The sequence below is a fragment of the Salvelinus sp. IW2-2015 genome, linkage group LG27 (assembly GCF_002910315.2).
Source record: "Salvelinus sp. IW2-2015 linkage group LG27, ASM291031v2, whole genome shotgun sequence".
Taxonomy (NCBI): domain Eukaryota; kingdom Metazoa; phylum Chordata; class Actinopteri; order Salmoniformes; family Salmonidae; genus Salvelinus; species Salvelinus sp. IW2-2015.
In genome coordinates, this window is record NC_036867.1 from 9241277 (window position 1) to 9264296 (window position 23020).

At 41.7% G+C, this 23020-nt stretch overlaps 1 protein-coding gene across 1 annotated transcript in view; it reads left to right on the top strand.

Moving 5' to 3' along the window:
- The first annotated feature begins 1151 nt into the window (after positions 1-1151).
- LOC111953292 (lanC-like protein 2) overlaps positions 1152-23020 on the top strand; it is a 54864-nt gene continuing 32995 nt past the window's right edge. Inside the window, exons 1-2 of the mRNA XM_023972476.2 lie at positions 1152-1725; positions 2391-2599. Of these exons, the coding sequence (XP_023828244.1) occupies positions 2432-2599 (168 nt within the window). The 5' untranslated portion in view covers positions 1152-1725; positions 2391-2431. The remainder of the gene's footprint in view (positions 1726-2390; positions 2600-23020) is intronic.

The window sequence follows — 23020 nt, forward strand, 5'->3', positions numbered from 1 at the left end:
GTTAATCCTTTCTGCTATGGCTTTGGTGATGACATAGGCTTCCTAACTAAAGAAGAGGTGTATTACTCCCAGACAGTGGTGTAAATTACTTAAGTAAAAATACTTTAAAGTACTACTTAAGTCATTTTTTGTGGTATCTGTACTTTAGTATTCATGTTTTTGAGAACTTTCATTTCACTACATTCCTAAAGAAAATAATGTACTTTCTACTCCATACATTTTCCCTGACACCCAAATGTACTTGTTACATTTTGAATGCTTAGAGGGACATGAAAATTGTCCAATTCACGCTCTTAAAGAGAAAATCTCTGGTCATCCCTACTGCGTCTGATCTGGAGGACTCACTAAACACAAATGCTTCATTTGTAAATTAATTCTGAGTGTTGGAGTGTGCCCTTGGCTAACTGTAAATTAAAAAAAACAAGAAAATCATGCTGTCTGGTTTGCTTAATATAAAGTGATTTGAAATGTTTTATTCTTTTACTTTTGGTATTTAAGTATATTTTAGCAATTACATTTACTTTTGATACTTAAGTATATTTAAAACCAAAGACTTTAAGACTTATACTAAAGTAGGATTTTACTGGGTGACTTTTACTTTTACTTGAGTCGTTTTCTATTACTGTATCTTTACTTTTACTCAAGTATGACAATTGGGTACTTTTTCCACCACTGTTCCCAGATAATAGTTTGTCAAAGCATCCATCAGTGGAAATAACCTGACCCACAAGAAAGTTGAGCATGCTCCTTTTTGTCTAATACATAAAACTAAACAAAGTAACTTATTTTGTCTGAGAAATGCAGAAGAGAATAGGATTGTATTGTTCAGCAGAATCACGTGTCTGTCAATGAAAACAACAGTAAACATGTCGTCCCACACGAATGATGCAGCGCCCCCTTTGGACCAATTGAGATATCGCTTGTGACTAACACGTCAGTTAATTACTATAGCTCCCGCCCTGGGCAAATTAGTGTAATTTTGTAAATGCCGGATCTCTATGGTAAGACGCATTATTCAACCAAGTTTCGTAAAAATCGGCCCAGTGCTGTCAGAGATATCGCCTGTGACTAACGTACAAACGGAGGAACAGAGACATATCCACAATCCCCTCCCCGATTTAATCGTGGGGGACAACTAAAGCCATTAATTAAGGGGAAGGGAGAGCGAGGGAAGGGATGGAGGCACACAGGGGTGTTTATAGATTTGTTTGTGGTAGTATAATCTGTGTGCGTGCGGCAAATCAGTACACAGCAGAAACACCATCTGTTTCCTCAGAGGCTAGGACTCAAATTTGGTCCAGATCGGCGCGAGACAGCTGCTTATTGCAGGACTGGTGGGCTGTCTCCCGTAGCCTCCCGTAGCTCGTCAACCAGTAGGATTTCTGAATTTAAAATCCACTCTCACCGACTGCGAAAGCGGGAGCCCGAACATGATGACGAGAGAAGATGCGAACTAATATCGTTGAGAGTAAAGTATTTTACATGTTTTTATCTGTATCCAATAACTGCTTTAATTTCCGAGAATTGATAACGTTTTACAGGACTGAATTAGATGAGGAGAGCCTATCACAAAACTGCATTAATGTGTTAATGCTGAAATCATCCTGGATGCTTTGAAGGCTGCTACGACTGTGGTCCATCTATCCTCCTGCATCGATGAAGCGCTTGCAACGGCCGAAGACAAACGAAATTAATTGCATGGTCATTATTTGATATCAAAAATAGGTGAGCCTGCCGCGTTTTTATGTTCATTATAGGCTATTTGTGTTGAAATGTGGGTTTGATTTTGTCCATTGAGAATGTACTTTGCTGCAGTAACGGACAGTTATACAAAACCTAGTGACATTGTTATATTTAGGATAATGTCATATGTAACCACACGTGTGATCACGTTGCATTTGTTAAAGTAGGCCTAGGCTATGTATTCAGGCTTTCATATCTACGTGTTTGTTTGTCATTAGCCAATATACATACGCCAGTTTTATAAATGCATTTTAGAAGTCTAGCAAATTATTTGATAGTAAATTAATATGTTTTATATAAAGTAAACCTATAAACTTGCGCTGATTCAGATTAACTTAACTTTTTGATTCAGGAACGGCGTTTTATTGCTATTTGAGTTCTGAGAATAAATTCCTTATCATAAACTAGCTATTCAAGGTGAATCGATAAGGGATAGCCACCATTAGTTTAGTAGCATCGATTTTCCACAGGTGTCTGGACTCCAAATGTAGCCTATTTCTTTTATATGAGAATACTTATCTCTTATATCTCACTACAGAGGCCAATATTAAACTAGACAGATTTATTCAGAGACACGGTCCACCAGCGAAATCTATTGGAAAATTAGATTTCCTCATTTTGAAACGCGCTTTACTGTCTACCAACAGGGAGTCCGTATACATTTTGGCCTTGACGAGCTGCCGTTAAAATGGGAGACAACATGTCCAAAAGATTGAAATTAGTGTCGGCTACGGAAGCGGAGATGGAGGAAAGATCTTTTATCAACCCATACCCCGACTGGGACCAAGGAGTCTTCACATCTTCCAATTCAGGAATGGACAGTGACTGCAACGAGCCTTTCGGCGAAAATGGAAAGGTAAGAGCCCTTGTGTTTAACATTTATTTGCCATAAGTAGCTACCGTATCTGGCTAACTTGTAACGTAGCTGTTATGATTCACTTGCGCATGCCACAAGCGCATCTTTGACATTCTGAAGAGCTCTAACTCAGACAAAGTGCCCCATTGTGACTGCTATTAGTCAGTAAACACCATATTACTCAGTAATAACAGTCACTCAGACCATTCCTGCACAGAGCCCACACTACTCTGACACATTATTAGCCTGAAGACCCAACGACGTTGAATTGCTTAGAATATTATGTAGGGCAGAAATGAGCGTTTCGATAAGGAAAGTTTCCTCTCAAGACCTCTACAAGCCAGAATGCTAAATAAAATATACTTGACAGGTTGTCTGTGTGGTTTGTCTTTTTGCAGGTATGAATGTGAGACAAAATATCCACAGAGTAGTGTTATCAACCAGACCTTCAGTATGCTGGTCTGTATGTCGTTTGCATTTCCGTTTTTTATTTTCAACACGGATGCAATTCCAATTCCAGGTGACAAACCCTTGCACAATATGGTCGAGTCTAACAGCAAACACTTACAGCTGATTGCGAGGAAACATGCTTAGGTCGACTACATTTGGCTATTGTTTACATATTTTGTGCATCACATGCAATTTGTCAACAGATTGAAAATACAAGCGACAGAACTTACTAGCGTAGCAAAAAGTTGGGTGAACAATCTCCACCTCCTACCACCAAAAGGACCAACAGTGTCCACAGTATTGTGTACGCTGTAGAGTAAATATCATTTTATTTAACATTCTGCTTTGTAGCTAGAGACATTTGCATCTTTTTTTACAGCGACTTTGTTTAGACTGATTTTCATGGAGTAACCATGGTAACAGTGTGATGGTTTGCCAATGGACAAGTGTGCTGAATCTTGTAATTTATGAGCTGTGACCTGGGTGTCGCACTGTTCAGAGGCTCTGGTGCTGAAATTGGCGATCGGCTGTAATTGTTTTATCGTGCGCTAATGGTGCTATGGTCCATGCTTCTGAAACATTGTTTACTTGTGCACTGTGTTAATGGCACAACTTCCAGTTACCACAGGCTCCTTTTGGGATGTCTTCATTTTACCTTTAGCCGTTCCCAATATGACAGATGGCCTCATGGTAGTGCCATCCCACTTCTCACACCAATGCAGCAAATCCCTGGTCCTGTGGAGGAAAGAGTGGTCTGGAGAAAAGGGCTTTTAGAGATGATCTAGACGATTAGCACGGCTGGTGTAGGAGGTCTATGGCCCTTATACAGTGATGGATTGAATTGTGACATATTGAACTGCAGCTCCCCCTAGGAAAAGTAATTGCATCTAACTGCTAATGAGAACCTTCGTGTGGATCTGTTTTGGCAGTGGGGTACAATTATGACTCAAGAAACTGTTGTAACGGCCGGCTCCCGCCAGTATTGTCGCTAATCATTTAATGCCCTCTCAGCCTTTATACTCATTAGTATCGGGGCAAGGAAACAAAACACACAGCTCGTTTTACATTTTAGAAAACAGCCCTAATGTTGGAAACAAAGTTCATTATGTTTCATACGGAGTCACATTTATTTATTTTCCAAGCTATAGCACACAGTATTTTACATACAGAAGGTTTTTAAAGGACCAACGAGTTTGATCTGCTTCGTGTTTTCATTTTTGCCATGGAAAAAATATTGCGATACTGGTATCGTCACAGCCTTGAAATCTTTGACATAATGGTCATAACACATCATGTGACCTAGCCTTGGAGACAAATAATTCTGTCATGCAAGACTACAACTCGGTGGCCTTGTGGTTATGTGTCCGCACTGAGAAAGGTTGGAAGTTCGTTCCCCTGCCGAGTCATACCAAAGACTGTAAAATTGGGACCCGATGCGGCAATGCTTGGCACTCGGGGGTGTACTTGTACATCAAGCTACAGAAACAGGAGAGTGCCTGCTCCTATAAGTTGTGCCGGCTCGCACAAGCCAAGGCTACTTACTTACAAGACAGAAATAGAGGAGACTGTAGGCCATTTGGTCTCCATCTTTTTGCTATTTTCATTAATACCGAGTGGTTTCCCAAGCCATTTTGTGTTGTGACCCCCCCCCCCCCCTAAAGCCTTTTAGAATTTCCCTCTGGTCCTCTCTGTCCAGCACAATGCTTCTTGCCACGGTCACCCAGTCATAAGCCTCCACAGCCTTAAACCTGCCTGTCTAATGACTTGGCCTTCAGGCTGCTGCTAGCTAGTCTGGAGCCCTGGACTGAATTGAGATCATTCACAAGTGTGACAGGAGATACCAGGGATAATGTCATGCTCAGCAGCTCATGCATTAGATTCATAGAGTTTGAGTCCTTACCTCTCAACCTTGATGCTGTTATGGGGATTGACAAATAGGTTCTGCACTTTGAGTGGATAGCCTGCCCTAATACACTTAGACCCGGCCTGACATCATATCTCTTTTCCTGCTCCTGAGAGGCTTGGCTACTGTAGTCTGGTCCTCAGGCCAACATTTTGTTGGGTTACATCAATCAAAAAGAGAGGGAAATATCAGGGGACACGGCAAAAGAGCCAGAGGGATCGTCAGTCACCTGTGCAGTTAAAATAAGTTATGTTCTTAACTTAATTCCTGAGTTGGTGTTGTGTGTTTACTCACTGTCAGCAACAGTACCTAGACCCCGGGGGAGAGAAAGGCAGAAGGCTCCATAAAATAACCCAATAAACCAGAATTACACTTCACCCCTCCTCTCTTTAGCTCTCTTAGGTGCTCTCTTTCTCTCACTCACTCACTTGTCTGGCCCAGGGCTACCTCCAGAGTGGGTCGTGGTTTGGATGAGATTGAAGGGGCAACCAGGGAGCAATGAAAGTTCCCACACAGCCCTAGAGAAACTCATTTTTTATATTCTAATTGAGGTGTTCAGGTCAAGGAACATTTGGTGCCAACGTGGCTTCTTTGAAAAATGTATTTCTATACTGAACAAAACTATAAGCGCAACATGTAAAGTGTTGGTCCCATGTTTCATGAGCTGAAATTAAAGATCCCAGAAATGTTCCATATGCACAAAATGTTTATTTCTCTCAATTTTGTGCACACATTTGTTTACATCCCTGTTAGTGAGAATTTCTCCTTTGCCAAGATAATCCATCCACCTGACAGGTGGGCATATCAAGAAGCTGATTAAACAGCATGATCATTACACATGTGCACATTATGCTGGGGACAATAAAAGGCCACTCCTCTAAAATGTGCAATTTTGTCACACGACACAATGCCACAGATGTCTCAAGTTTTGACAGTGTGCAGTTGGCATGCCAACTGCAGGAATGTCCTCCAGAGCTGTTGCCAGAGACTTTAATGTTAATTTCGCTACCATAATCCGCCTCCAATGTCGTTTTAGAGAATTTGGCAGTGCGTCCAACCGGCCTCACAATCCAGGACCTCCACATCCATCTTCTTCAACTGTGTGATGGTCTGAGACCAGCCACCTGGACAGCTGATGAAACTGTGGGTTTGCACAATTGAAGAATTTCTGCACAACCTGTCAGAAACCGTCTCAGGGAAGCTCATCTGCATGCTCGTCGTCTTCACCAAGGTCTTGACCAGACTGCAGTTTGGTGTCTTAACCGACTTTAGTGGGCAAATGTTCACCTTTTGAGGGCCACTGGAACGCTGTCGAATTATCCTCTACGGATGAATCCCAGTTTCAACTGTACCGGGCAGATGGCAGACCGTTTGTATGGCGTTGTATGGGCGAGCGGTTTGCTGATGTCAACGCTGTGAACAGAGTGACTCATGGTGGCGGATATGGTATGGGCAGGCATAAATCCATTTGAATGCACAGAGATAGCGTGACGAGACCAACAGCCTAATCAACTCTGTGCGATGAAGGTGGGTTGAGCTGCATGAGGCAAATGGTGGTCACACCAAATACTGACTGGTTTTCTGATCCACACCTCTACTTTTTTTTAAGGTATCTGTGACAAACATATGCATATCTGTATTCCCAGTCATGTGAAATCTATAGATTAGGGCCTCATGAATTTATGTACATTTCATTATATGAACTGTAACTCAGTAAAGTCTTTAATTGTTGCATGTTGAGTTTTTATATTTTAGTTCAGTATACATTATAAACTGAGTTTGATAAATTCAGGAAGAGTAGCTACTAGTTTTTAATGTTAGGCTTTGCATTGAGAAAAGCTGCAGCTAGGAAGCAAGTCTGAAAGGAGGAAAGCACAAAGGAGGTTGTGTGCTATAAAGTGGATGATCATCCAGCGGCCAAACGCGAAGATCTTTAGCCGTGATTTATGACCTAAAACCCTCTTACTATCAATCTTTATTCTGGGCAACTTACCTGCCTCCTATAACTCTTTTGGAGAATTTGACAAAATAGGTTCTCCTCAGCTGTATTTTTCCCTTCCCTCCATAAAGTAAACTGATTGATCCTTCACCTCAAGTGTTTTCTGGGGATACAGTGCCTTCGGGAAAGTATTCAGACCCCTTGACTTTTTCCAAATGTTATTACGTTACAGCCTTATTATAAAATTGATTAAATTGTTTTTTCCCCATCAAGCTACGCACAATACCCCATAATGACAAAGCAAAAATGGTTTTATAAATTTTAGCAAATTTATAAAATAAAAATGGAAATATCACATTTACATAAGTATTCAGACCCTTTATTCTGTACTTTGTTGAAGGACCTTTGGCAGCGATTACAGCCTCAAGTCTTCTTGGGTATGATGCTACAAGCTTGGCACACCTGTATTTGGGAAGTTTCTCCCATTCTTCTCTGCAGATCCTCTCAAGCTCTGTCAGGTTGGATGGGGAGTGTCGCTGCACAGCTATTTTCAAGTCTCTCCAGGAATGTTTGATTGGGTTCAAGTCAGGGCTCTGGCTGGGCCATTCAAGGACATTCAGAGACTTGTCCCGAAGCTAGTCCTGCATTGTATTGGCTGTGTGTTTAGATTCGTTGTCTTGTTGGAAGATTAACCTTCACCCCAGTCTGATGAGGTCCTGAGCGCTCTGGAGATGGTTTTCATCAAGGATTTCTCTGTACTTTGCTTCGTTCACCTTTCCTCGTTTCTGACTAGTCTCCCAGTCCCTGCCGCTGAAAAACATCCCCACAGCATGACGCTGCCACCCCCATGTTTCACTGTAGGGATGTTGCCAGGTTTCCTCCGGACGTTGACGCTTGGCATTCAGACCAAAGATTTCAATCTTTGTTTCAACAGACCAGAGAATCTTGTTTAGGCAAACTCCAAGCGGACTGTCATATGCCTTTTACTGAGTGGCTTCCGTCTGGCCACTCTACCATAAAATCCTGATTGGTGGAGTGCTGCAGAGATGGCTGTCCTTCTGGAAGGTTCTCCCATCTCCACAGAGGAACTCTGGAGCTCTGTCAGAGAGACCATTGGGTTCTTGCTTACCTCCCTGACCAAGGCCCTTCTCCCCTGATTGCTCCGTTTGGCCGGGCAGCCAGCTCTAGGCAGAGTCTTTGTGGTTCCAAACTTCTTCCATTTAAGAATGATGGAGGCCACTGTGTTCTTGGGGACCTTCAATGCTGTAAACATTTTTTGGTACCCTTCCCCAGATCTGTGCCTCGACACAATCCTGTCTCGGAGCTCTACAAACAATTCTTTCGACGCCATGGCTTGGTTTTTGCTCTGACATGCACTGTCAACTGTGACACCTTATATAGACAGATGTGTGCCGTTCCAAATCATGTCCAATCAATTGAATTTACCACAGGTGGACTACAATCAAGTTGTAGAAACATCTCAAGGATGATCAATGGAAACAGAATGCACCTGAGCTTAATTTCGAGTCTCCTAGCAACGGGTCTGAATACAAGGTACCGTTGTTTTTAATTTTTAATACATTTGCAAAAATAACTAAACCTGTTTTTGCTTTGTCATGGGGTATTGAGGATAACTTTTAATCAATTTTAGAATAAGGCTGTAGTGTAACAAATTGTGGGAAAAGGGAAGGTCTGAATACTTTCCCGAATGCGCTGTATTATCTGAATCTAGGCCAAATTGGTGTTAAAGCAGATAGTCATCCAAATGACGATATTACTTAGACAATCTTTTCTTACTGTAGGTAGACATTGACGTTCTGGAGGTGAACTATCCATTTTAACAACACATCAGCTCTCCAGCAGAATACACTGCAGCATGCAATACAGTAGCACTTCTCACAGCCCCCCCCCCCCCTCTCCCTCCTATTGTTATGTTAAACAGTGAATGTTTGTTTCTCTGTTGAGCACTCCCTCTCCATGCCTGGCTGCAGTGGGATTTGTGAACTCCAGCGCAATGTTCCTAGTGGTTAGTAGTCAGGCCCGCTGTGCTCCATAAGCCTATGCTTTCAGTAATATGAGCAGGTTCTTTAAATTGATCTCAATTGTTTGTTTTGCATTCCATAGGCCATGTACCCTCTTGTCCTACAGTGTATATTGTTGATGGGAAATTGGTCCCAAGAGAATGGCCATGTACAAGGCCTGCATTAGATCAGACAAATAGTACTCTTTGTGAATATGATTGGTTGTTGTCAAAATTAAATCCTCATAGATTAGTTTTTTGTTATCCCTGGATTAACCTTACATCAAGGTTGTGTGTCACTGTCCAAGATGCTTAAACACGGTAGCGCTGCCTTTAGCATTGCAGCACACACTTAACCCAGGCTTAGTTTAGCCTTCGTTGTGACTGTCCATGGTGCTAGCAGAATTAGGCTAGATTATGTAGTCTTAGGCTACACATACAGTCAGGTTACTATTGTCTTGGTTGTATGTGGTATTGACGTTGAATAGAATACAGTAGCTAAGGGTGCTGATAGTTCTTGGCTGTGTCTGTGGTCTGTCTGGCTGTGCGTTAGGCGTGGGCGGTATACCGGGTGGGGTATTTGGAAAAAGCCACGGGAGGGTTTTTCAATACCTTCAATATCGTCAACTATTTCTTTGACGTTTTTCTATAAATGTGAATATTTGTAGCTACTTTTAAGTTATTACCTGCAGTGAACTTAGGAGATAAAGCAGGTTGCGTTCTTCATTTCACCTGTCACATTTATTTTAAATTATGCAGTTTCCATAGTTCCCCAGAACAGTTGAGCCAGTCACGTGTTTGTTTGTAAATAGCACAACGGGAGAAAGTGAGATGGTGAGTCCATAGTGTTCTATATCTATCGGCGAGTCTCTGTTGTGCGGTGCACATGAGGGGATGATGTTACTACTAAATGTTTGCCATCAGATTTCTTCTAATGGCTTTCTGACTGAAGTCAGGGCTCTGGATGAGTTGCCATCTTTTCCTTGTGCTTCCTACTAGCGTTTTGTCCCCCCTTCTCTGTTCTTCTCTCCTCCATGTACACATTCTGCTCTTCCTTCAGAAAAGCATGCGTCAACTTAGTTGATTTGCCCAATTTCTCTCGTTCACTTTCGCTTGTAAATGTCCACACTCACCGAAAAGGACATTCGGTAGCTACTCGCTATGCTTGTTTAACTTTCTGAACTGGATTTGCCTGCCTTTGCAATTAGTTTCCCGTCAAGATAGAACTGCCAAAGGGGGCGGAGTTGCAATCTACTGCAGAGAGCCTGCAGAGATCTGTCATGCTATCCAGGTCTGTGCCCAAACAGTTTGAGCTTCTACTTTTAAAAATCCACCTTTCCAGAAATAAGTCTCTCACTGTTGCCGCTTGTTATAGACCCCCCTCATCCCCCAGCTGTGCCCTGGACACCATATGTGAATTGATTGCCCCCCCATCTATCTTCAGAGTTCGTAATGTTAGGTGACCTAAACTGGGATATGCTTAACACCCCGGCCGTCCTACATTCTAAACTAGATGCCCTCAATCTCACACAAATTATCAAGGAATCTACCAGCTACAACCCTAAATGGTTGTTCTTTAAAAGTGCTTTCCTCACCATATTAAATAAGCATGCCCCGTTCAAAAAATGTAGAACTAAGAACAGATATAGCCCTTGGTTCACTCCAGACTTGACTGCCCTTGACCAGCATAGCCCCCGCGATATGAAACTTTTCAGGGAAGTCAGGAACTAATATACACAGTCAGTTAGGAAAGCAAAGGCTAGCTTTTTCAAACAAATTTGCATCCTGTAGCACTAATTCCAAAAAGTTTTGGGACACTGTAAAGTTCATGGTGAATAAGATCACCTCCTCTTCCAGCAGCCCACTGCACTGAGGTTAGGAAACACTGTCACCACCGATACATCTACGATAATCGAGAATTTCAATAAGCATTTCTTCTACGGCTGGCCATGTTTTCCACTTGGCTACCCCTACCCCGGCCAACAGCTCTGCACCCACGCAGCTACTTGCCCAAGGCCCCCCCGCTTCTCCTTCACCCAAATCTAGATAGCTGATTTTCTGAAAGAGCTGCAAAATCTGGACCCCTACAAATCAGCTGGGTTAGACAATCTGCAACCTCTCTTTCTAAAATTATCCGCCAGAATTGTTGCAACCCCTATTACTATCCTGTTCAACCTCTCTTTCGTATCGTCTGAGATCCCTAAATATTGGAAAGCTGCCGTGGTCATCCCCCTCTTCAAAGGGGGAGACACTCTAGACCCAAACTGTTACAGACCTATATCCATCCTGCCCTGCCTTTCTAAAGTCTTCGAAACCAAGTTAACAAACAGATCACCGACCATTTTCAATCCCACCGTACCTTCTCCACTATGCAATCTGGTTTCCGAGCTGGTCAGGGGTGCACCTCAGCCATGCTCAAGGTCCTAAACCATATCATAACCACCATTGATAAAAGACAGTACTGTGCAGCCGTCTTCATCAACCTGGCCAAGGCTTTCGACGCTGTCAATCACCGTATTCTTATCGGGAGACTCAATAGCCTTGGTTTCTCAAATGACTGCCTCGCCTGGTTCACCAACTACTTCTCTGATAGAGTTCAGTGTGTCAAATTGGAGGGACTGTTGTCCGGACCTCTGGCAGTCTCTATGGGGTTGCCACAGGGTTCAATTCTCCGTCCGACTCTTTTCTCTGCATATATCAATGATGTCGCTCTTACTGCTGGTGATTCTCTGATCCACCTCTACGCAGACGACACCATTCTGTATACATCTGGCTCTTCTTTAGACACTGTGTTAACTAACCTCCAAACGAGCTTCAATGCCATACAACACTCCTTCCGTGGCCTCCAACTGCTCTTAAATGCTAGTAAAACTAAATGCATGCTCTTCAACCGATCGCTGCCCGCACCCGCCCGCCCGACTAGCATCACTACTCTGGATGGTTCTGACTTAGAATATGTGGACAACTACAAATACCTACAGTTGAAGTCGAAAGTTTACATACACCTTAGCCAGATACATTTAAACTCAGTTTTTCCCAATTCCTGACATTTAATCCTAGTAAATATTCCTTGATTTAGATCAGTTAGGATCACCATTTTATTTTAAGAATGTGAAATGTCAGAATAATAGTAGAGTGATTTATTTCAGCTTGTATTTTTCTCATCATACTCCCAGTGGGTCAGAAGTTTACATACACTCAATTAGTATTTGGTAGCATTGCCTTTTAAATTGGTCAAATGTTTTGGGTAGCCTTCCACAAGCTTCCCACAATAAGTTGGGTGAATTTTGGCCCATTCCTCCTGACAGAGCTGGTGTAAATGAGTCAGGTTTGTAGGCCTCCTTGCTCGCACACGCTTTTTCAGTTCTGCCCACAAATTTTCTATAGGATTGAGGTCAGGGCTTTGTGATGGCCACTCTAATACCTTGACTTTATCCTTAAGCCATTTTACCACAACTTTGGAAGTATGCTTGGGGTCATTGTCCATTTGGAAGACCCATTTGCGACCAAGCTTTAACTTCCTGACTGATGTCTTGAGATGTTGCTTCAATATATCCACATAATTTCCCTCCCTCATGATGCCATCTATTTTGTGAAGTGCACCAGTCCCTCCTGCAGCAAAGCACCCCCACAACATGATGCTGCCACCCCCCGTGCTTTACGGTTGGGATGGTGTTCTTCGGCTTGCAAGCTTCCCCATTTTTCCTCCAAACATAACGATGGTCATCATGGCCAAACAGTTCTATTTTTGTTTCATCAGACCAGATGACATTCTCCAAAAAGTACACTCTTTGTCCCCTCCCGTGGCTTTTTCCCCTCTTCACAATGTCCTTTGCTGTTGTTCTGCGATTGATTTGCACTTTTCGCACCAAAGAATGTTCATCTCTAGGAGACAGAACGCGTCTCCTTCCTGAGTGGTATGACGGCTGCATGGTCCCATGGTGTATATACTTGCGTACTATTGTTTTTACAGATGAACGTGGTACCTTCAGGCGTTTGTAAATTGCTCCCACGGATGAGCCAGACTTGCGGAGGTCTACAATGTTTTTTCTGATGTCTTGGCTGCTTTCTTTTGGTTTTCCCATGATGTCAAGCAAAGAGGAACTGAGTTTGAAGGTAGACCTTGAAATGCATCCACAGGTACACCTCCAATTGACTCAAATTATGTCAATTAGCCTATCAGAAGCTTCTAAAGACATTACATAATTTTCTGGAATTTTCCAAGCCGTTTAAAGGCACAGTCAACTTACTGTATGTACATTTCTAACCCACTGGTATTGTGAAATAATCTGTCTGTAAACAATTTTTTTAGCATTTAGCTAACAGAGTCTATGTGATATCACTATTAGTTTGTGCTAATCTTGTTAGCATTCTGGTAATAGAGGCCCAATGAGCTTTTCTTGCGTTTATGGCGCCACCTTGTGTGCTTTGATTGTCATACCGTAAATCCTGATATGAGAGAAGGACGGTATGAAAATCTGGATAACGCCCAAGCCTACTGTGTGTGTCTGTCCATTTCTGGCTCAGTCCTCCTGGCTCCTGGGGCTTCTTCAAGGCCTCACCCTCATCCATCTGTCTCTCCCCTATATCCTCTCAGAGATGGAACCATCTTTCACACAGACATGTCTGCTTCTAGAACCAACCCTTTTCCTGCTTCCCCATCTTCTCAAGCTCTGTTGATATCACAGTTTGACCTAGTCGTTGGTGTTGTGTCAGCAGCGGCCTCCAGCCATTTTGATTGAGGTAGTATTGACGCTTGCTTGATGTTTTGTTTTCTCTGCCTCAAGCTTCAGTTCATACAGGATTCCCTTCATTCAGATCTTTAGACCTGGATATCGCTCTTATATTTATCTATTCATCAAGGTTGGGGTTTGGTGCCTCGGGCTCTAAGCTTCTCCCTGTCTTTCACCTCAATATTGACGCTTTAGGGTTATTTTTATACTGTAAATCATTTAAAATAAAGTTGTCAACTCATTATTTGACATCTAAAATAATGAACAGTAACATAATAAGCTTGTTTAAGAGAAAAGCTATTTATTACAGTGTCTTGCACAAAGCCAAGCATGTCAAAGTGACGGCCTATTTGAGGCGTTCGTTAGCATAATACTGATGTTGTTCATGGGCTTGAGTCAAATCTAGCAGACACGCTCTAAATAAACACAAGATAAAGAGTAAATCTTGACTGATCCTGATTCATCAGAGTAAACACATTTTATAGGGGCTTAGGCTAGGCTATACGCTAAGCCCAAATTAAATCAATGAAGGCTGAATATGGAGGGAAAGGCAGGATGGCCTACATTGGGTGAAGACTCCTGTGAAATAGCTTACCTCTAGCAAAATAAACTACTATTTAAATTTCACAACAGGATTAGTCCGTAATGTTGCATGATCGGTGGTTAGGCTATTAGCTGGACAAAAGTAGGCTACATGAAAAGTACAATACTGTTAATTACAGTCGTGCCGGTCAATGTTAAATTAAATTCTCCCTACATATCTACAGTGCCTTCAGAAGCATTCATATCCGTTTACTTATTCCACATTTTGTTTTTTTACAGCCTAAATTCAAGATGGATTAAATAGATTTTTTTCCCTCACAAATCTACACACAATACCCCATAATGACAAAGTGAAAACATGTTTTTAGAAATTTTAGCAAATGTATTAAATACAGAACATGTATTTTCCAGAGCAACTTACAGTTAGTGCATTCATCTTTATAATAGGTTGTTGAGATTCAAAAGCTTGAGGATGAGTTGACAAGTTAAATCAGGTGTGCTAGCTCTGGAATAGATGGATTACATGGAACGGGGACCGGACCAAATCTAAACCAAACAAGCCAGCTGCATACCAGCCTGCATCCCACTGCTGGCTTTCCTCTGAAGAAAAGTATGGGTTGGTCCCTGGATAAGAGACCAGATGCTACTGGAAGTGGTGTTGGAGGGCCAGTAGGAAGCACTCTTTCCTCTGGTCTAAAAAAAAATATCCCAATGCCCCAGGGCAGTGGTTGCGGATATTGTCAAATCAAATCAAAGTTTATTTGTCACGTGCGCCGAATACAACAGGTGTAGACCTTACAGTGAAATGCTTACTTACCAATAGTGCAAAAAAGGTGTTAGGTGAACAATAGGTAATTTAAAGAAATAAAACAGGCTATATACAGAGGTCGACCGATTATGATTTTTCAACACCGATACCGATTATTGGAGGACCAAAAAAAGCCGATACCTATTAATTGGCCGAATTTATTTTTTTAAATACAAATAATTTTTTATTTTTTTATTTTATATATTTCTAATAATGACAATTACAACAATACTGAATGAACACTTATTTTAACTTACTATAATACATAAATAAAATCTATTTAGTCTCAAATAAATAATGAAACGTTCTATTTAGTCTCAAATAAATAATGCAAAAACAAAGTGTTGGAGAAGAAAGTAAAAGTGCAATATGTGCCATGTTAAAAAGTTAACGTTTAAGTTCCTTACTCAGAACATATGAAAGCTGGTGGTTCCTTTTAACATGAGTCTTCAATATTCCCAGGTAAGAAGTTTTAGATTGTAGTTATTATAGGACTATTTCTTTCTATACCATTTGTATTTCATATACCTTTGACTATTGGATGTTCTAATAGGTACTTTAGTATTGTCAGCCTAATCTCGGGAGTTGATAGGCTTGAAGTCATAAACGGCGCAATGCTTGAAGCACAGCAAAGAGCTGCTGGCAAATGCAGGAAAGTGCTGTTTGAATGAATGCTTACGAGCCTGTTGCTGCCTACCACCGCTCAGTCAGACTGCTTTATCAAATCATAGACTTAATTATAATATAATAACACACAGAAATACGAGCCTTAGGTTATTAATATGGTCAAATCCGGAAACTATCATTTCGAAAACAAAACGTTTATTTTTCAGTGAAATACGGAACCGTTCGGTATTTTATCTAACGGGTGGCATCCCTAAGTCTAAATATTTCTCTTACATTGCACAACCTTCAATATTATGTCATTATGTACAATTCTAGCAAATTAATTACGGTCTTTGTTAGGAAGAAATGGTCTTCACACAGTTCGCAACGAGCCAGGCGGCCCAAACTGACTCTGCTTGCACAGAACGCAAGAGAAGTGACACAATTTCCCTAGATAAAATCGATTCATATTAGCAGGCAATATTAACTAAATATGCAGGTTTAAAAATATGTACTTGTGTATTGATTTTAAGAAATGCATTGATGTTTATGGTTAGGTAGACATTGGTGCAACGACAGTGCTTTTTTCGTGAATGCGCTTGTTAAATCACCCGTTTGGCGAAGTAGGCTGTGATTCAATGATAAATTAACAGGCACCGCATTGATTATATGCAACGCAGGACAAGCTAGATAAACTAGTAATATAATCAACCATGTGTAGTTAACTTCTTACTGCTGAGATCGGCTGATATCCCGTTAACGGGATCGACTTGACAACAGCCAGTGAAAGTGCAGGGCGCCAAATTCAAATAACAGAAATCTCATAATAAAAATTCCTCAAACATACAAGTATTTTAGACCATTTTAAAGATAAACTTGTTGTTAATCCCACCACAGTGTCCGATTTCAAAAAGGCTTTACGACGAAAGCACACCATCTGATTATGTTAGGTCAGTACCTAGTCACAGAAAATCACAGCCATTTTTCCAGCCAAAGAGAGGAGTCACAAAAAGCAGAAATAGAGATAAAATTAATCACTAACCTTTGATGATCTTCATCAGATGTTACTCATAGGACTTCATGTTACACAATACATGTATGTTTTGTTCGATAAAGTTCATATTTATATCCAAAAATCTTAGTTAACGCGCCAATGTAATGTTTTGCCTCCAAAACATCCAGTGATTTTGCAGAGTCACATCGATTTACAGAAATACTCATAATAAACATTGATAAAAGATATAAGTGTTTTACATGGAACTTTAGATAAACTTCTCCTTAATGCAACCACTGTGTCAGATTTAAAAAAAACTTTACGGAAAAAGCACACCATGCAATAATCTGAGTACAGCGCTCAGACACAAAAACAAGCCATACAGGTGTTTTCTATCCAAATCTACTAATTATATGCATATCTTAGCTTCTGGGCCTGAGTAGTAGGCAGTTTACTCTGGGCACCTTATTCATCCAAGCTACTCAATACTGCCCCCAGCCATAAGAAGTTAACTAGTGATTATGTTAAGATTGATTGTTTTTTATAAGATACGTTTAATGCTAGCTAGCACCTTACCTTGGCTATTTGCTGCACTCGCATAACGGGTAGTCAGCCTGCCACTCAGTCTCCTTGTGGAGTGCAATGTAATCGGCCATAATCGGTGTCCAAAAATGCCGATTACCGATTGTTATGAAAAGTTAGGTCCGATTTCAAGTTATCGGCCATTCCGATTAATCGTTCGACCTCTAGTTGGGGGGGCACACAATGCAAATAGTCCGGGTAGCCATTTGATTACCTGTTCAGGAGTCTTATGGCTTGGGGGTAAAAACTGTTGAGAAGCCTTTTTGTCCTAGACTTGGCACTCCGGTACCGCTTGCCATGCGGTAGTAGAGAGAACAGTCTATGACTGGGGTGGCTGGGGTCTTTGAAGATTTTTAGGGCCTTCCTCTGACACTGCCTGGTTTAGAGGTCCTGGATGGCAGGCAGCTTAACCCCGGTGATGTACTGAGCCGTACGCACTACCCTCTGTAGTGCCTTTCGGTCAGAGGCCGAGCAATTGCCGTACCAGGCAGTGACGCAACAAGTCAGGATGCTCTCGATGTTGCAGCTGTAGAACCTTTTGAGGATCTCAGGACCCATGCCAAATCTTTTTAGTTTCCTGAGGGGGAATAGGCTTTGTTGTGCKCTCTTCACGACTGTCTTGGTGTGTTTGGACCATTCTAGTTTGTTGTTGATGTGGACACCGAGGAACTTGAAGCTCTCAACCTGCTCCACTACAGCCGCGTTGATGAGAATGGGGGCGTGCTCGGTCCTCCTTTTCCTGTAGTCCATAAGCATCTCCTTATTCTTGGTTACGTTGAGGGATAGGTTGTTATTGTGGCACCACACGGCCAGGTCTCTGACCTCCTCCCTATAGGCTGTCTCGTCGTTGTCGGTGATCAGGCCTACCACTGTTGTGTCGTCTGCAAACTTAATGGTGGTGTTGGAGTCGTGCCTGGCCATGCAGTCGTGGGTCAACAGGGAGTACAGGAGGGGACTGAGCACGCACCCCTGGGGAGCTCCAGTATTGAGGATCAGCGTGGCAGATGTGTTGCTACCTACCTTCACCACCTGGGGGGCGGCCCGTCAGGAAGTCCAGGATCCAGTTGCAGAAGGAGGTGTTTAGTCCCAGGATCCTTAGCTTAGTGATGAGCTTTGAGGGTACTATGGTGTTGAACGCTGAGCTGTAGTCAATGAATAGCATTCTCACATAAGTGTTCCTTTAGTCCAGGTGGGAAAGGGCAGTGTGGAGTGCAATAGAGATTGCATCATCTGTGGGTCTAGGGTTTGTCTCGAAGTGAGCATAGATGTGATTTAGCTCGTCTGGTAGGCTCGTGTCACTGGGCAGCTCGCGGCTGTGCTTCCCTTTTGTAGTCTGTAATAGTTTGCAAGCCCTGCCACATAAGACGAGTGTCGGAGCCAGTGTAGTATGATTCAATCTTATGAGATTCCCTAAAAATACGCCACTTCAATGCAGCTATGACCTTTTCGTAGAAGAAGTCACTTGCATAGAAGTAGTGTGTTTTCTTTAGGGAGTCCCATCCGTGGACATTGAAATCAAGGCCGGTCCGGTAGCCATCAACAAGTTAAAAAGGTGCATCTGGGGGGATTTTTTTCTAAATGCTCACTCTGACAATTTATTCAGGACTTTGATAGTCACAACTTCTATGTGCTTAATGTAAAGCAGCTGTTGATATTCACCCCCTCCACTCTTTAAAGGGAGAATCCATATGTTTTGCATAAATGCAAATATCCACGTCTATGAATTAATAGCCAGGGCCCAGTTTCTCAATAGCGATGGAACTTTTTACAAGTGTTTTAACGACACATGCATTTTACAAAACAACACGTAGGGAGAACTTTCAATAAGTGAGTCGCTAGAGCATGTGTCGATACTGATAGGACCGAAAGGCAGCGCTGCTCTCGGATCAACATTTTCCATTTAAAATCTTACCTTAATGTTAGAGCCTGATAACGGATCAACTCCTAGAGGGAAATTAACACCTATGGTTGTAAATATTGAGGCAGCTTGTTATAATGCTTAGGCTATGCACTAAATCAATTACTTGGCACATCCTTGCACACATCATTAGGCCTACACATCATGAAATTGAGACTAATTTCGGGTAGCAGCCTAGCTAAATAGAACTCAATTGAACATGAAATTGATTCCAATATGATTGAAATACAGTACCAGTCAAAAGTTCTGACACCTACTCATTCAAGGGCTTTCTTTATTTTTACTATTTTCTACATTGTAGAATATTAGTGAAGACATCAAAACTATGAAATAACACATATGGAATCATGTAGTAACTAAAAGTGTTAAATAAATGTAAATACATTTTTTTATTTTACATTCTTCAAAGTAGCCACCCTTTTCCTTGATGACAGCTTTGCACACTTTTGGCATTCTCTCAACCAGCTTCATGAGGAATGCTTTCCAACAGTCTTGAAGGAGTTCCCACGTATGCTGAGCAATTTTTGGCTGCTTTTCCTTCACTCTGGGGTCCAACTCATGCGATCCAACTTAATTGGGTTGAGGTCGGGTGATTGTGGAGGCCATGTCATCTGATGCAGCACTCCATCACTTTCCTTCTTGGTCAAATAGCCATTACACAGCCTGGAAGTGTGTTTGGGGTCATTGTCCTGTTGAAAAATAAATGATATTCCCAAAAACCATATGGGAAGGTGTATCGCTGCAGAATGCTGTGGTAGCCACGGTGGTTAATTGTGCCTTGAATTCTAAATGAATCAGACAGTGTCACCAGTAAATCCCCCCCCCACACCATCAAACCTCCTCTATGCTTCATGGTGGGAACCACACGTCAACCACGTCAGCATGGTTGGAACCAAATATCTCACATTTGGACTCATCAGACCAAAGGACAGATTTCCACCGGTCTAAAGTCCATTGCTTGTGTTTCTTGGACCAAGCAAGTATTTTCTTATTATTGGTGTCCTTTATTAGTGCTTTCTTTGCTTCAATTCGACCATGAAGGCCTGATCCACACAGTCTCCTCTGAACAGTTGATGTTGAGATGTGTCTGTTACTTGAGCTCTGTGAAGCATTTATTTGGGCTGCAATTTCTGAGGCTGGTAACTCTAATGAACTTAGCCAGTTTTATCATAGCGCCTGATGGTTTTTGTGACTGCACTTGAAGAAACTTTCAAAGTTCTTCAAATTTTCCAGATTGACTGACCTTCATGTCTTAAAGTAATGATGGACTGTAATTTCTCTTTGCTTATTTGATCAGTTCTTGCCATAATATGGACTTGGTCTTTAACCAAATAGAGCTATCTTCTGTTTGCCACCTCTACCTTGTCACAACACAACTGATTAGCTCAAAAGCATTAAGAAGGAAAGAAATTCCACAAATTAACTTTTAACAAGGCACACCTGTTAATTGACATGCATTCCAGGTGACTGGAAGCTGGTTGAGAGAATGCCAAGATTGTGCAAAGCTGTCATCAAGGCAAAGGGTGTCTACTTTGAAGAACCTCAAATTTACAATATTTTTTTATTGTTTAACACTTTATTATTATAATTTTTTTGCTTACTACATGATTCCATGTGTTATTTCATAGTTTTGATGTCTTCACTATTATTCTACAATGTAGAAAATAGTAAAAATGTTTTAAAAAACTGAGTAGGTGTGTCCACACTTTTGACTGGTACTGTATATAGGCCTATGTAGACTACTCTATTTTTCTTTCAATCTCCGTTAACCCAGAACAAAAATCTTCTGTAATTTGGTCAGAAATTTGTGTACCACTTTGTCTACGTAGTCTGTCAACGAGAGATTGCACTGTTGTAGCCTCTAATGGCATTTGCATTGTGACAGTCCAAGAAAGTCTGTATTGACTTAGCTGTTGATGCTGAGCTGTTCTTTTACCGTCTCAAACCAGTGGAGCAGTGAAATTGAAAATGCATTCTGGATATGCATCACAAGAGAATTGCTGAGGTGGCCTATTTATTTATTTTTTAAATCATATCGTTCAAAGACACAGACGACCCGCTAAGGCAGATTGTAGCTCTGGGGTGCTGGATGGAGGCCATCGGAGTTACCCAAGCTGTCACTCTGTTATTTTGGCCTGGGAAAGGGAGCTGGTTTGTGTCAGTCTTTTGGTGTTTGTGTGTTGTTTTGTGAATTGAAGGTGTGCTCCTCCGTTCCTTACTTCCAACCAATGGATTGTGTGACAGAGCATATACAGTTGAAGTCGGAAGTTTACATACACCTTAGCCAAATACATTTAAACTCAGTTTTTCACAATTCCTGACATTTAGTCAGAGTAAAAATTCCCTGTCTTAGGTCAGTTAGGATCACCACTTTGTTTTAAGAATGTGAAATGTTAGAATGATAGTAGAGATTTATTCATCTTTTATTTCTTTCATCACATTCCCAGTGGGTCAGAAGTTTACATACACTCAATTAGTATTTGTTAGCATTGCCTTTTAAATTGTTTAACTTGGGTCAAACGTTTCCGGTAGCCTTCCACAAGCTTGGGTCAAAGTTTTGGCCCATTCCTCCTGACAGAGCTGGTGTAACTGAGTCAGGTTTGTAGGCCTCCTTGCTGCAACACTTTTTCAGTTCTGCCCAAAATTTTCATGGGATTGAGGTCAGGGCTTTGTTGATGGCCATCCAATACTTGATTTGTTGTCCTTAAGCCATTTTAACCGAACAACTTTGGAAGTATGCTGTTGGGGTCATTGTCCATTTTGGAAGACATTTTGCGACAAGCTTTAACTTCCTGACTGATGTCTTGAGATGTTTGCTTCAATATATCGCATAATTTTCTCTCATGATGCATCTATTTTGTGAAGTGCACAGTCTCCCTGCAGCAAAGCACCCCCACAACATGATGCTGCCACGCCGGTGCTTCACGGGTTGGGTATGGTGTTCTTCGGCTTGCAAGCCTCCCCTTTTTCCTCAAACATAACGATGGTCATCATGGCCAAACAGTTCATTTTTTGTTTCATCAGACAGAGGACATTTCAAAAGTAAAGCTCTTTTGTTCATGTGCAGTTGCAAACCGTATTCTGGCTTTTTTATGGCGGTTTTTGGAGCAGTGGCTTCTTCCTTGCTGAGCGGCCTTTCAGGTTATGTGATATAGGACTTGTTTTACTGTGGATATAGAAATTTTGTACCCGTTTCTTCGCAGCATCTTAACAAGGTCCTATGCTGTTGTTCTGGGATTGATTTGCAACTTTTCGCAAGTAAGTTCATTTCTATGAGACAGAACGCGTCTCCTTCCTGAGCGGTATGACGGCTGCGTGGTCCCATGGTGTTTATATTTGCGTACTGTTTGTACAGATGAATGTGGTACCTTCAGGCATTTGTAAATTGCTCCCAAGGATGAACCAGACTTGTGGAGGTCTACAATGTTTTTCTGAGGTCTTGGCTGATTTCTTTTGATTTTCCCATGATGTCAAGCAAAGAGGAACTGAGTTTGAAGGTAGGCCTTGAAATACATCCACAGGTACACCTCTAATTGACTCTAATGATGTCAATTTGCCTATCAGAAGCTTCTAAAGCCATGACAACTTTTTCTGGAATTTCCCAAGCTGTTTAAAGGCACAGTCAACTTAGTGTGTAAACTTCTGACCCACTGGAATTGTGATATAGTGAAATAATCTGTCTGTAAACAATTGTTGGAAAAATTGCTTGCCATGCACAAAGTAGATGTCCTAACCGACTTGCCAAAACTATAGTTTGTTAACAAGAAATTTGTGGAGTGGTTGAAACACTTAGGTTGGAGTCACTAAAACTAGTTATGTGAACTTCCGACTTCAACTGTGTGTGTGTGTGTGTGTAAGTGAGCAGCTGCCTGTGTGCCGAGTCTGTGCACGTCTCCCACCCTAAAGCCCCTGTTCAATAGAGCAG